The sequence below is a fragment of the Herpailurus yagouaroundi genome, unplaced genomic scaffold (genome assembly GCF_014898765.1).
Source record: "Herpailurus yagouaroundi ecotype Mexico unplaced genomic scaffold, PumYag 139, whole genome shotgun sequence".
Lineage (NCBI taxonomy): Eukaryota > Metazoa > Chordata > Mammalia > Carnivora > Felidae > Herpailurus > Herpailurus yagouaroundi.
This window is the reverse complement of record NW_024412394.1, coordinates 47,252,868-47,267,735: the sequence shown is the minus strand read 5'-3', so window position 1 is coordinate 47,267,735 and position 14,868 is coordinate 47,252,868. Positions and strand designations below refer to the sequence as shown.

The window sequence follows — 14,868 nt, the reverse complement described above, 5'->3', positions numbered from 1 at the left end:
AAATCTTATGATTTCCTGAATAATTGTAGACCTATGGGAATGTAGGTGAATTAAAAACCATGCTCTCTGACATTCGACCACTTGACAGTGCTTCTTAATTTTTCTTTCTTTCTTTTTTTTTTTTGTGCCCCACCCATTTGAAAGATGTTCCTCTCATTAAAAACACTCACTAGCCTTGGCACTGATTGGTAATGTGAGGAGAGACTGCTGGTACCTTCCTAAGCAGCAGGTCTCAAGCCTAGTTTATAGACTGGAATCACCTGAGAAGCATTATAAATTACTTAAGCCCAAGGGCACGTGGGTGGCTCAGTAGGCTGAGCATCCGACTTCGGCTTAAGTCATGATCTCACAGTTCTTGGGTTTGAGCCCTGCAGCAGGCTCTCTGCTGTCAGTGCCGAGCCCGCTTCACTTCCTCTGTCCACTCTCTCTATACCTCTCTCTCTCTCTCTCTCTCTCTCTCTCTCTCTCTCTCTCTCTCTCTCTCTCTGAAAAATAAATAAATATTTTTTAAAAAAAATACTTAAGCCCAGGCCCATTGGTCTGGGGTGAGGTGGGGGACAAAGTTCTAAAAATCATCAGGTGATTCTGATGTTCCTCCAGGCTTGATAACTACCAACTCGGAAAGACCAGGAAACCTAAAGGTATAGTGCGGTGTGGTTGCCACACTTTACTGCATATTAGAATAGACCAGAGAACTTTTTACATCCTGTTCCCCAGGTCATACCAGCATATTTGGCTGTGGGAGCCAGGGATCAGTGTGTTCTAAAGATTTGTGAGTCATTCCGATGTGGACTGTGCAACAAAATGTGGGAACCATAGTTATAATGATTAAGAACATTGACCATGGAAGACATGGGTTTAAATCTACCCTCTCCTTTGACAGGTAAGTTCTCTGCCCCTTCTGTAAAATCTGGAAAATTATTTACTTTATAGTCTTGTCATTAGGATTCAGTGAATTCAAACAGTGTTTAGTATTGTACATAGTGTTTAGATTATGTTTGGTACATTGTATACATTCAATAAATGTTTATCATTATTACATTCTGTCCTCAGAATTCTGAGGTTAGGGTATTTTGAATCCCTCCTCACACCACTACAATCCCAGAGCCTTTATAAAGGGGAACTAATTTTGGGGCGCCTGTGTGGCTCAGTCGCTTAAGCGTCCGACTTCGGCTCGGGTCGTGATCTCACGGTTCGTGGGTTCGACCCTGCATCGGGCTCTGCTGACAGCTCAGAGCCTGTAGCCTGCTTCTGATTCTGTGTGTGTGGGTGTCTCTCTCTCCCTCTCTGTCTCTCCCTGCCCCTCCCTTGCTCACGCTCTGTCTCTCAAAAATAAATAGTCAAAAAAAAAATTAAAAAATAAAGGGGAACTAATTTTATCCATTATTCTAGGTGAATGTTTTAGCCCCACATGAAGTTAGATAACCAGAAAGCTACATATCTGAACCATATGGCTTCATTTCCAAAAGGAATCTTTTTAACAGTACTTTTATATAAAGTTGTGTTTTGGTAAAGAAAAAAAATCTCATTTTTGCAAAAATAATGTGTGGTCATTGTAAAGAATTAAGCAATACAAAAAGGTGCAAACAATTAAAAGGAAAAGCTCCTCCATAAGTAATCAGTATCAACATTGGTTGAACTTTATTTTAGATACATTTCTTGGAGGATATACACACAGAAAAAAAGGAAGACTATATATGCTTTTTTACAAAAACTGGGCTGTATTGTAATGGGCTTTTGAGTTTTTTTTTTTTAATTTTGTGATAGAAAATGTCCAACTACGAAATGCATAATAGTATTATGATTCCCCGTATCCAAAATGCTGTTTTTAAGTTGAAAATACTAAACAGTTTTGCTTGTGCTTAAAGAAAAAGAAACCAAAATGTAACTCAAAGAATTATTGCTATATTTCCTAAGTGAGTCCTCTACTTTATGAAAAGAGATTTTGAAAAACATTACAATTTGGAGTCTCTTTAAAAATTTTTGATGCTTCAAATTTAGATAGTATCAACCCTTGCCATTAAGAAATAAGGACATTAGTACTTTTCTGGTTGGTATAACTTTCCTCTACCTTTCCTAATTTGTTTGGGTAACTTTCTCAAAGTGTGTAGCACTTACTGTCTATTAGCCATATCTGCACAACTTGCTTCCTATTCATTTTACATTGAATTGGATAAGATGCTTCCTTCCAATCCTCTTCCCGAGGTATGGCTTAATTGGCTGGATTTTTTTGTAAGCAGATCTTCCAGAAGGGTTCATGGTGCCTTTTTTTTTTTTTTAATTTGTTGTTTTAAAGAAATTTTGACTTCTCAAATAAAATATCCCTAGAAATATATAGAGGATGTTTATATCATTATAAAATTAGCATGTTTAGAAATAAGATCAAAAATCTTCATTTTAGAAATAAAGCAATAACATCAGATTCGTTAGTTCTGATTTTGAATTTAATCCAATGTTATTTTAAAACATGAATTTTCATATGTTGGCAATTCAGATTAAAAAAACAACTGAGCAGGTGAAACAAACATATCGGTTTACAACTTCTCTTGTGGGTGAATCTAGTTGTATATAATATCATTACTAAATTATTTACTTTAACCAAGATCATGGTCTTTGTGGTTAGATAATATGACTACAAAGTACAGTACATTTATTTCATCCCTGGAGTTTTCTTGATTGGGTACTTTATTTTTGAAATTTTGTAGCTTAAGCAGAATGTGTTTTCAGTGTTGAATTTTCCCTATTATGCTTTCCTGACCTAGTAATTTATATTGATCTATAGATTCAGTTTTTCTTTCCAGTCAGACTACTTTTTGCCTTACATGGGCATAGGCGACTTCCAGGTAAAGCTGTAACCTCTGTAGTACTCAACCAAAGAGGAACCAGGGTAGAAGATAAATTGTCTGCTGTAACTGCCCCAAGTGTGTCTGTCCATCAGACACTGCTCTTGCAAGAAAATTGATTACAAGCCTCACTTCACTGTGCTCCAAGTCTCCCCATCCCTCCTTTGATTGGGTCAGTGGGCTCATTTCTCACAGTAATCAAACTGTAATCATCCTTCTGCAACTTGGGTTTTTTGTTTCTTAGCCTCAATTTCTTAAAAAAGATATATCTGTAATAATGCATGGAGAGGTCTAGTTCTTTCATTTTACTGCTCGGTGTCGTTGTAGTAATATACCACAGTTTAGATTTAGCTCCTCATTTCAGGGAAATTTTCCATTTTATTGAGTATTCTGCCTTATCTCCTATCACTTTGGTCACACCTTGCTTGGCTCCAACTGCCACTTATGTGACTGGTTTCACATCTGCCTCCAATCACTTATTTCTAACAGCACCTCATCTAGTCTAATAGCCTGCTGATTCAAGCCTATGCCCAGCTCAAGTGTGGCAGAGTTAACACCCTCAAAGACAGCCCTCACGGGGAGTCTAGGTGGCTCAGTCAGTTAAGTGTCTGACTTCGGCCCAGGTCACAATCTCATGTGGTTTGTGAGTTCGAGTCCCCCACATTGGGTTCTCTGCTGTCAGCACAGAGCCTGCTTCAGATCCTCAGTTTCCCTCTGCCTCTTGCCCACTTGTGCACGCTTGCACTTTGTCTCTCTCCTAAAAATAAATATACATTAAGAAAAAAAAAGCAGCCCTCAATCAATGGGGAATGGAAACTCCTGCTTCCTATTTTTGGATAGCCAATTTTGGTAGATACTGTGTGTGCTTTTTGGGAGGTGCTATGGAAATTCAGCCCTTATTGCCTGTAGCAGTGACCTTGACAGCAGTCTTTAACTTTTTCTCCTTCCTTCTCACTCTTGTCAATCTGTCACTTATGCCCTCAGGAGTCACCTCCCAAATAAACTACCTGCACATAGTTCTTTTCTCAGGCCTTGCTTTTGTGAGAGTCAAGATATATATCTATGAATATTTCTTAATTTTCATGGGTTTTGTTGATTTCATCTCTATAGTTTCTGATAAGAGAAACCAAGTTAGGAACCCTGCTACACAAGACTGCTCCATTCTGCTTCAGACTCTTGCATCTTTCCTTAGCTATCAGTTTTTGAAGAGTGTGACTTTGGGTTTTATTTCTCTATTCTTATGTTGCTGGAGTGCTAGAGAACCATTGTACTTATTTTCCTGTCTTCTTTGCTGCTCTTTTGTGTTTTTGGGACACCAATTATCCTAAGGTTGGATTATCTTATACAAATTTTATTTATTGTCCTCTAATTGCTTTCATTTGTGTTTTTTAAAATCTGTATTCTCTAATTATCGGCCTTCTGTGTCTTTCTTTTAATTATGACTGTTCCTTTGTGTTTCTTAATTGTATAATAAAAATTATTGTCAATTTCTATTTAATTTTTAGATTCCCTTTTTATCTTTTTTTGTCTTAAAAATCCTTATTGTGTTCACAAATCTTGAAGACTTTGGATGAATGCTTTTGTATTCGTTTGGTTATTTTTTTATTTTTTTTAATTTTTTAATTTTTGAGAGAGGGAGAGCTTGGACGGGGAGGGAGACAGAGACAGAGACAATCTGAAGCAGGCTCCAGGCTCCCAAGCTGTCTGCACAGAGCCTGATGCAGGGCTCAGACGCACAAATCATGAGATCAAGACCTGAGCCAAAGTCAGACTTTTAACCGACTGAGTGACCCAGGTGCCCCTAAACAAGAGTTATTTGACCATCTGGACTTCCGTCTCCTCCCTCCCCACCTCTTTGAGTTTGCCTGTTTGTTTTACCTACTTTTCATCTTGATCATGCTTGACAGCTCTGCCCACACTTTGTTCCTGCATTGTATGGGTGACTTCATTCTCCATGTGAGATTTTTTTCTTGGCTCACCTTGCTTTTATGATTACAAAAAAATATAAACTCTAGAGATATCCATTCTGTCTCTCTGGTAGGTAGGTCATGGTGACTTGTATACATTACTCATGAACTCTGACTTGGCATATTAAATTTTTGCTGGCTTGCTCTAATATTTTTTTCATCTTCCTATAAAAGTTCCCCTTCTGGGGGCGCCTGGGTGGCACAGTCGGTTAAGCGTCCGACTTCAGCCAGGTCACGATCTCGCGGTCCATGAGTTCGAGCCCCGCGTCGAGCTCTGGGCTGATGGCTCAGAGCCTGGAGCCTGTTTCCGATTCTGTGTCTCCCTCTCTCTATGCCCCTCCCCCATTCATGCTCTGTCTCTCTCTGTCCCAAAAATAAATAAACGTTGAAAAAAAAAAAAAAGTTCCCCTTCTGATTCTTACTGCCCATACAAAACCATATTAGGATCTGCTCAGGGCACATGGGTGGCTCAGTTGGTTAAGCGTCCGACTCTTATTTCAGCTCAGGTCATGATCTCACGGTGGCACGGAGCCTGCTTGAGATACTCCTTTTCTCCCTTTGCCACCCCACCTGCTAACACTTGCATGCTTACACACGTTCTCTCCCTCCCTCCTTCCCTCTCTCTCTCTCTCTCTCTCTCTCTCTGTGTATGTGTGTCTGTCTGTCTGTCTGTCTCAAGAAAAAAAGAATCTGCTCCATTTAATTGGGGAATATATTGTTTCCATTGGGAGAAAACTTTAGTGTGCTGCTCTAGAATCTTCACTTCTTAAAAGTACTGGAATTCACTTCTCTGTTTTACTCATTCTCTCCCACAGCTCTGTAGCATCTTCCTCTGGTCATATAAATAATATGTCAAATAAAATAATGAATTTATTTTTTTTCTCTCCAGATTGAGGTATTAATGAGAATTGTTAATTCAAGTTAGGAGCCTTGCCAAACAAGGCTGCTTCATTCCTCTTCAAAATCTGCTGTTTCTTTTCTTGGCTGTCACTTTCGAAGTTTCTAACTTTGGGCAGTGCCTATCCTGTATATTTGTTGCTGGAGAACCAACAATCTACCCTTTTTATTAGCCACCATCCTTTATTTCTCCTCTCCATTCTTCCATCCTTTTCATTTTATTTTGATAATGGGTGGGACGTGGGAGATTATGTAAAGAAGGCTTCCTTCCACTACTTCATCCCAGGGTCTTTCTTTAGGTTTTTTGTTTTGTTTTTGATTATGGGAAAATCTATACAATATAAAATTTACCATTTTAAGTATTTTTAAATGTGCAGTCCAGTGGCATTAAGTACATTCACACCGTTGTGCAACCATAACCATCAACCTTTTCCAGAACTCTTCATTTGTAAAACTGAAACTCTGTGCCCATTGTAAACAGTGATTCCCCATATTTCTACTTTTCCCTCAATCTCTTTATTTTGGCTTTTTAATTTACATCCTATAATAATGTTTTGTGCCTCTGTAAAACTGCTATTGAAGGTATTTTTTATTTCGGTATTTATATCTTCATGTGACTATAACTTGGTCTTAGAATTTACTTTTAGGAAAAGTTTGTTGCCACGTAGTACTGTACTGTGTAGTTAGATTCTTTTTTACTGGAAACAAAGTTTTTTGTGTTTTTCATTTAAATGTAAACATTGTATTACCTAAGTTCACAACTTATTTGTCAGATGAAATCCTTTAAAATTCACCTTTGTAACTAAGTTTTTTGTTTTTTGTTTAGCCAGCAGACTTTAGTTGTACTTAAGATAGAAACTCTAGGGGCACCTGGGTGGCTCAGTTGGTTAAGCATCTGACTTCAGCTCAGGTCATGATCTCACGGTTTGTGGGTTCGAGCCCCACATCAGGCACTAAGCTGACATCTCACAGCCTGGAGCCTGCTTCAGATTCTCTGTCTCCCTCTTTCTCTGCTCGTCCCTGCTCGGTCTTTCTCTCAAAAGTAAACAAACATTAAAAAAATAAATAATAAAATACCATTTATTTATTATTTTTAAAAAGTTTAATAATTTTTGTGAGAGGAAATGCAGGAAGGGCAGAGAGAGGGGGACAGAGGATCTGAAGCAGACTCTGTGCTGATAATGATGAAGTTTGGGATGATGGTGGGGAGCCTGGAGCTGATGATGGCCAAGAAAGAATTCTTGAAGATGTCTTTGGTGCAAAAAGGTGATTTTATTAAAGCGTAGGGACAGGACCCATGGGCAGGAAGAGCTGCACTGGGGTTGTGAGGGGTAACTCATTATATATCTTCAGGTCGGGAGGGGGTCAGGGATAAAGTAAGTCTCTAAGGTATTTTGGAAGCAAGGTTTCCAGGACCTTCAGGGAGTAGCGGTTGCTAGGGAAACACCATTTTTTACTGTTTAATAAAACATCAGTCATGAGACTCTTGAGATGCATATCAGGGGGCCATAAACTGGACTGTGATTGCCAGCATATATCTTGGGGCAGTTGAGATAAAGGAAGCTGACTTAACAGGATTCTGGAGGTTGGGGTAATGTTAAGCTAAGGTTCTGTTTTGCCCCTAGCAAAGGGTCATCATCGTGGCAGCTGAGCTCCTAGAGGGAGGTCACTGTGCCAGTTTCAATGACTTCTCAGTGGGTTGTATGCAGTAAGGGAATATAATGTTTCATTTGCCTTAGTTTCCCACGTTACCATGGCAAGCACTTAAACCTCTTTCCTTAGTTCTTGGATAGCCAGGAGTGTCCGAGGAATATCACACATATTCCACCTGGGGGAGGAGGGGTCTGCCAGCCTGTATTTTGCCCTCAGCTTGCCCCATGCTCCTCCATCAATAGCAGTGAGCCCAATGTGGGACTCAAATTCACAAACCGCAAGATCATGACTTGAGCCAAAGTCAGACACTTAACCAACTGAGCTATCCAGGTACACCAATACCACTTATTTTTAAATTTACAAATACAAAATTTATCCTTTTTGGTGAACAGTTTCTTTTGCTACTTTAAACCTCAACCACTGATCTATTCATTCATCATTCTTACAGTTTTGGATTTTCCAGAATGTCAAGTAAGTAAATCATACACCATCTAGCCTTTTAAGTCTGGTTTTTGTCACTTAGCATAGTGCATTTGAGACTCATTTAAGTTGTCAAGTATCTGAATATTCTTTTTATTGATAAGCAGTATTCCACTGAATATGGTACAAATCTAATAACCATCTTTCTCTGTTCTTTTTGTTTTTGTTTTTGTCTTTAACATTAGCTTTCCAGACTTTTGGATCTTCCACCAGAAAACTTGATCAAGTCAATATCTGCAGTTCCAATTTCCAGAAAAGAGTTAAGTATATTTTTAACAATTTAAAATGTTGCTGACTTTGTCAATATACAAAAAAAAAGTTATTCTTCAATTTATAAAATAGACCTTGAAATTAACCATGGAATATGATGTAACCTATTATTCCATTGACTTAAATAATAAAATCTGTATTGTACCTACTCTGATGTGGTATATTAAATTAGAAGTCTCATGTTGTTTGATGTTTATGCTGTTAACTACAATTATGTCAAAATATTTAAGAAAAATTAGGAACAAGGTCAAAATTGAATTCTGTGACAGCAAATAAAAGAACTAAGATTGTGGTTAGAATTTTAGGGTTTGGGGACGCCTGGGTGGCTCAGTTGGTTGAGTGTCCAACTTTGGCTCAGGTCATGATTTCACGGTTCGTGGGTTCAAGCCCCGTGTCATGCTCTAGGCTGATGGCTCAGAGCCTGGAGCCTGCTTCAGATTCTGTGTCTCCCTCTCTCTCTGCCCCTCCCTTCTTGTGCTCTGTCTTCCTCTGCTTCTCAAAAATAAAGAAACGTAATAATAAAAATTTAAAAAAAAAAGAATTTCAGGGTTTTTGAAGGTATTTTTGAGATTATATACCTAGATGCTTGAATACTGTTGTACTATGTTTACCTGCTAGGTTTTTTGTGGGTTTTGGGTTTTTTTGTTCGTTTCCATTTGAGGACTCTCAGTGATAGAGTACTATTGGTTACATATAACCAACCTGTAGTTGCTTTCTTGGATACAGGAAGGTATCTATCTCTTTGGGAGTTTGGTTCTTCTAAATGATATTTATTTACCATTTGGCTACAAAATCTAGCCAAAATACCCTTTTGGTCAATTAATAATGATAAGAAATTAGCTACATAGTAAGCATTTAAGCCCTAAGCTTTGGAAAGATGTAAAGATAGAATTATCAGTATCATTATGTCCTAATATTTTGTCCACTTAACTTTGTCAAGATTTTAAGATAGGGTAGGATAAATATTATTGTTCTCAGAATAGGACAAAGAGATAAATGGAAGAGGAAGAGAAAGGCTACATGTGGCCTTGTTGAAAGAATCTTTAAAGTGGCCTGCTGCAACTTGCTTTATATTAAGTTCTAAGAACAAAGGCAAGGACTGACAAGGAGATCTCATAATTACACATCAATAAATATAATATTCCAAGCCAGTTACCTATTTCATAAAATCTGTAAATGGCATTTTGCATAATAAAAATATCTGTTTTTATTTTATGTTTCAAAGACCTTTAATAAGATGAGCAATCTTGGCCCATCTTTTGAATACGATTTTCTTTACCTGCCTGAAGCTCCTTTAGGTAGCTCTACTTTAATGATGCTATACTTATTATATCTTTGGTTTATACAAAATCAATATTAGGGGGGATTTCAAAATTTTTTTAGGCTACAAGTCTAAAATTCTGCATATTAAATTTATTTTAAATAAAAAGAATCTCTACTGCTTTGCCATCACAAACTTAAGTATCCTTTACGGTACTAAAATGCTGTTAAGTGTCAGGAGGCTTAAGTCCTTTTTGTTGTTGTTATCAGTATGGTTTACTTAATACCTTATGAATCAGTTTCTTTAGGTCTCCTAATTCTCTCAATTATATATTCAACTGTGGTGGAATTTCTGTTTAATACTGATCGTAATACACAGGATTAATGACTTTGTTACCAGCCAGTAACACTCAAGCCAGTGAATTGCACTCTAATACCATAACAGCAATTCCTCAGAAGTAGTGGAAAGGTAGCTATTTCTTTTTAAAACCTTTTTTTTTTTTAAATTATAAACAATATAAAAGTAGGGGAATAGTTTCTAGAACCCCTCTGTGCCATCACCACCGTCATTGGCACATAGCCAGTTGTGTTTCCTCTGTACCTGTACCCACTTTCCTTCTTCACAATGGATTATTTTGATAGCTACATTAATTTTTCTATCACAAAACCAAAAGAGATAATCTTAAGGAAATTCAGAAAAATACAGAAGAATAAGAAGGAAAAACCCCCAATATGTTAACAAGTTGATGTAGTTTTCATATTTCTCTTTGAATGTCTTACAACTTTTATTTTTATTATTATTTTTTTTTTAATTTTTATTATTTTTTTTAATGTTTATTTTTGAGAGAGAGAGTGTGAACAAGGTGGGAAAGAGAGAGAGGGATACACAGAATATGAAGCAGGCTTCAGGCTCTGGACTGTCAGCACAGACCCCAATGCAGGGCTCAAACTCACGAATGGTGAGATCATGACCTGAGTCGAAGTTGGATGCTTAACCGACTGAACCACCTAAGTACCCTGTGTCTTACAACTTTTGAAAAAACATAGCTATAAAACTTCTGCATGTATGAGTTTTGAACCCTTTTTCCTTGACATCATTCTTTTTTGGTAAATGTCACTTTCAACAGTGGCTACATAATACTCTAATGCTCCCCTGTTGATGGACATTTAGATTGCTTTCGGTTCTGACTTTTTACATAATTCACATTCAATACGTACCTCTTTAAATAGACAAAGGAAACCTTCCTTGTAGATATATAACTAAAAGCTCCCTAAAAGGAAAACAGGGAAGTAAGTCAATTCTGGTTGATCCACTCACCATAACCCACACATACACACCACTGAAGCATTTATTTCTCTTTTGGGCCTTCCTTGCTGGTAAATAGCCCTTCATATAATTTCAGAAGTCATGTTTGAAATATTCCTAGTGTGAATTATTGTTAATAGACTAAAATGATGATTTTCTTTGTCCCTCTACCACTGAACAAATATTTTCTCAGTTAATATAAATTTATATATTTATTTACTTACTTATTTAGTCAATAGTTAGTTACCATATACTGCAACAGTAATTTCAGGAGTAGTAGATTCCTTAATGGCCCTTACCCATTTAGCCCCCTTCTGTAACCCCTCCAGCAACTCTCTGTTCTCTATATTTAAGAGTCTCATGTCCCCCTCCCTGTTTTTATATTATTTTTGCTTCCCTTCCCTTATGTTCATGTGTTTTGTATCTTATAGTCCTTATATGAGTGAAGTCATATGATATCTGTCTTTCTCTGACTAATTTCACTTAGCATAATACCCTCATAATACCCTTATAATACTCTACATCCACATAGTTGCAAATGGCGAGATCTCATTCTTTTTGATCGTCATCCATTGTGTGTGTCATCCATTATATGTATGTGTGTATATATATATATATGTGTGTATATATATATACACATATATATATATATATATATATACACATATATACACACACACACACACACACACACACACACCACATCTTCTTTATCCATTCATCCATCAATGGACACATGGACTCTTTCCATACTTTGGCTGTTGTTGATAGTGCTGCTATAAACATTGGGGTTCATGTACCCTTTCAAAACAGCACACCTGTATCCCATGGATAAATGCCTAGTAGTGCAATTGCTGGGTCATAGGGTAGTTCTATTTTTACTTTTTTGAGGAACCTCCATACTGTTTTCCAGAGTGGCTGCACCAGCTTACATTCCCACCAGCAGTGCAAAAGAGATCCTCTCTCTCCACATCCTTGCCAACATCTGTTGTTCCCTGAGTTGTTAATGTCAGCCATTCTGACAGGTGTAAGGTGATATTGCATTGTGGTTTTGACTTGTATTTCCCTGATGATGAGTGATGTTGAGCATTTTTTTCATGTGTCGGCCATCTGGATGTCTTCTTTTGAGAAGTGTCTATTCATGTCTTTTGCCCATTATTTGTCTTTGGGGTGAGTTTGATGAGTTCTTTATAGATTTTGGATACTAACCCTTTACCTGATATGTCATTTGCAAATATCTTCTCCCATTCTGTCAGTTGCCTTTTAGTTTTGTTGATTGTTTCCTTCACTGTGCAGAAGTTTTTTTATTTTGATGAGGTCCCAATAGTTCATTTTTCCTGTTGTTTTGCTTGCCTCCAGAGACATGGTAAGTAAGAAGTTGGTGTGGCCAAGGTCAAAGAGGTTTTTGCCTGATTTCTCCTCGAGGATTTTGATGGCTTCCTGTCTTACATTGAGGTCTTTAATCAATTTTGAGTTTATTTTTGTGTATGGTGTAAGAAAGTGGTCCAGGTTCATTCTTCTGCATGTCACTGTCCAGTTTTCCCAGCACCACTTGCTGAAGAGACTGTCTTTATTTCATTGGATATACTTTCCTGCTTTGTCAAAAATTAGTTGGCCATACCTTTGTGGGTCCATTTTTTCTGTTCCATTGATCTGAGGATATATTTTTTGTGCCATACTGTCTTAATGATTACAGCTTTGTAATACACTTTGAAGTCTGGAATTGTGATTCCTTCAGCTTTGGTTTTCTTTTTCAAGATTGCTTTGGCTATTTGGGTCTTTTCTGGCTCCATACAAATTTTAGGATTATTTGTTCTAGCTCTGTGAAGAATGCTGGTGTTATTTTGACAAGGATTGCATTGAATATGTAGATTGCTTTGGATAGTATTGACATTTTAACAATATTTGTTCTTCCTATCCAGGAGCATGGAAATGTTTCCATTTTTGTGTGTCTGCTACAATTTCTTTCATAAGCTTTCTGTAGTTTTCAGTGCATACATTTTTCACCTCTTTGGTTAGGTTTATTTCTAGGTATTTTATAGTTTTTGGTGCAATTGTAAATGGGATCAATTCCTTGATTTCCCTCTCTGTTGTTTCATTGTGGGTGTATAAGAATGGAACTGATTTCTGTGCATTGATTTTTATATCCTGAGACTGCTGAATTCATGGATCAGTTCTAGCAGTTTTTTGGTGGAACTTTTGGGTTTTCCATATAAAGGATCATGTCATCTGCGAAGACTGAAAGTTTGACGACCTCCTCACCTATTTGGATGCCTCTTATTATTTTATGTTGTCTGATTGCTGAGGCTAAGACTTTCAATACCATGTTGAATAACAGTGGTGAGAGTGGACGTCCTTGTCTTGTTCCTGACCTTAGGGGGAAGCTCTCAGTTTTTCCCCATTGAGGATGACATTAGTGTTGGGTCTTTCATATATGGCTTTTATGATCTCGAGGTATGATTCTTTTATCCCTACTTTCTTAACGGTTTTTATCAAGAAAGGAAATTGTATTTTGTCAAATGCTTTCTCTGCATCTATTGAGAGGATCATGTGGTTCTTGTCCTTTCTTTTATTGATGTGATATCTCACAGTGATTGTTTTGTGGATATTGAACCAGCCCTGCATCCCAGGTAAAAATCTTACTTGGTCGTGATGAATAATTTTTTTAATGTGTTGTTGGATCCGGTCGGCTAGTATCTTGTTCAGGATTTTTGCATCCATGTTCATCAGGGAAATTGGTCTGTAGTTCTCTTTTTTTTTTTTTTTCAACGTTTATTTATTTCTGGGACAGAGAGAGACACAGCATGAATGGGGGAGGGGCAGAGAGAGAGGGAGACACAGAATCGGAAATAGGCTCCAGGCTCTGAGCCATCAGCCCAGAGCCCGACGCGGGGCTCGAACTCACGGACCGTGAGATCGTGACCTGGCTGAAGTCGGACGCTTAACCGACTGCGCCACCCAGGCGCCCCTGTAGTTCTCCTTTTTAATGGGGTCTTTGGTTTGGGGATCAAGGTAATGCTGGCCTCATCGAATGAGTTTGGAAGTTTTCCTTCCATTTCTATTTTTTGAAACAGCTTCAAGAGAGTAGGTGTTAACTCTTCTTTAAATGTTTAGTAGAATTCCCGTGGAAAGCCATCTGGCCCAGGACTGTTGTTTTGGGGGAGATTTTTGATTACTATTTCGATTTCCTTACTGGTTATGGGCCTATTCAAATTTTCTATTTCTTCCTGTTTCAGTTTTGGTACTGTATATGTTTCTAGGAATTTATCCATTTCTTCCAGATTGCCCATTTTATTGGCATATAATTGCTCGTAATATTTTCTTATTGTTTGCGTTTCTGCTATGTTGTGATCTCTCCTCTTTTATTCTGATTTTATTTATTTGGGTCCTTTCCTTTTTCTTTTTGATCAAACTGGCTAGGGGTTTATCAATTTTGTTAATTCTTTCAAAGAACCAACTTCTGGTTTCATTGATCTGTTCTGCTTTTTGGTTTCAATAGCATTGATTTCTGTTCTAATCTTTATTATTTCCTTTCTTCTGCTGGTTTGGGTTTTATTTGCTGTTCTTTTTCCAGCTCCTTAAGGTGTATGGTTAGGTTGTGTATCTGAGGCCTTTCTTCCTTTTTGAGGAAGGCCTGGATTGCTATATACTTCCCTCTCATGACAACCTTTGCAGCGTCCCAGAGGTTTGGGACTGTGGTTATCATTTTCATGGGCTTCCATGTACTTTTTAATTTCCTCTTTAACTTCTTGTTTGTCCCATTCATTCTTTAGTAAGATGGTCTTTACTCTCCAAGTTTTGTTATCTTTCCACATTTTATCTTGTGGTTGATTTCAAGTTTCATAGTGTTGTGGTCTGAAAATATGCACGGTATAATCTCGATCTTTTTGTACTTGTTGAGGGCTGATTTGTGTCCCGGTATGTGGTCTATTCTGGAGAGTGTTCCATGTGAACTGAAGAAGAATGTGTATTCTGCTGCTTTAGGATGAAATGTTCTGAATATATCTGTTAAGTCTATCAGGTCCAGTGTGTCATTCAAAGCTATTGTTTCCTTGTTGATTTTTCTGTTTAGATGAGCTATCCGTTGTTGTAAGTAGGATGTTGAAGTCCCTTATTATGATATTGTTATCAATGAGTTTCTTTATGTTTGTGATTAATTTATTTATATATTTGGGTGTTTTCACATTTGGAG

The 14,868-nt window shown here is 37.5% G+C and overlaps 1 protein-coding gene across 8 annotated transcripts in view; it reads left to right on the top strand.

The window, feature by feature from the left end:
- Positions 1-14,868, top strand: part of RARS2 (arginyl-tRNA synthetase 2, mitochondrial) — an 82,966-nt gene that overhangs the window by 6,061 nt on the left and 62,037 nt on the right. For 7 of the 8 annotated variants that reach the window (XM_040474130.1, XM_040474132.1, XM_040474131.1 and 4 more), the window contains one exon: positions 8,026-8,099. In XM_040474130.1, the coding sequence (XP_040330064.1) occupies positions 8,026-8,099 (74 nt within the window). Of the gene's footprint in view, positions 1-828; positions 884-8,025; positions 8,100-14,868 lie in introns of those variants that run through there. The other variant, XM_040474129.1, reaches the window with a different exon arrangement.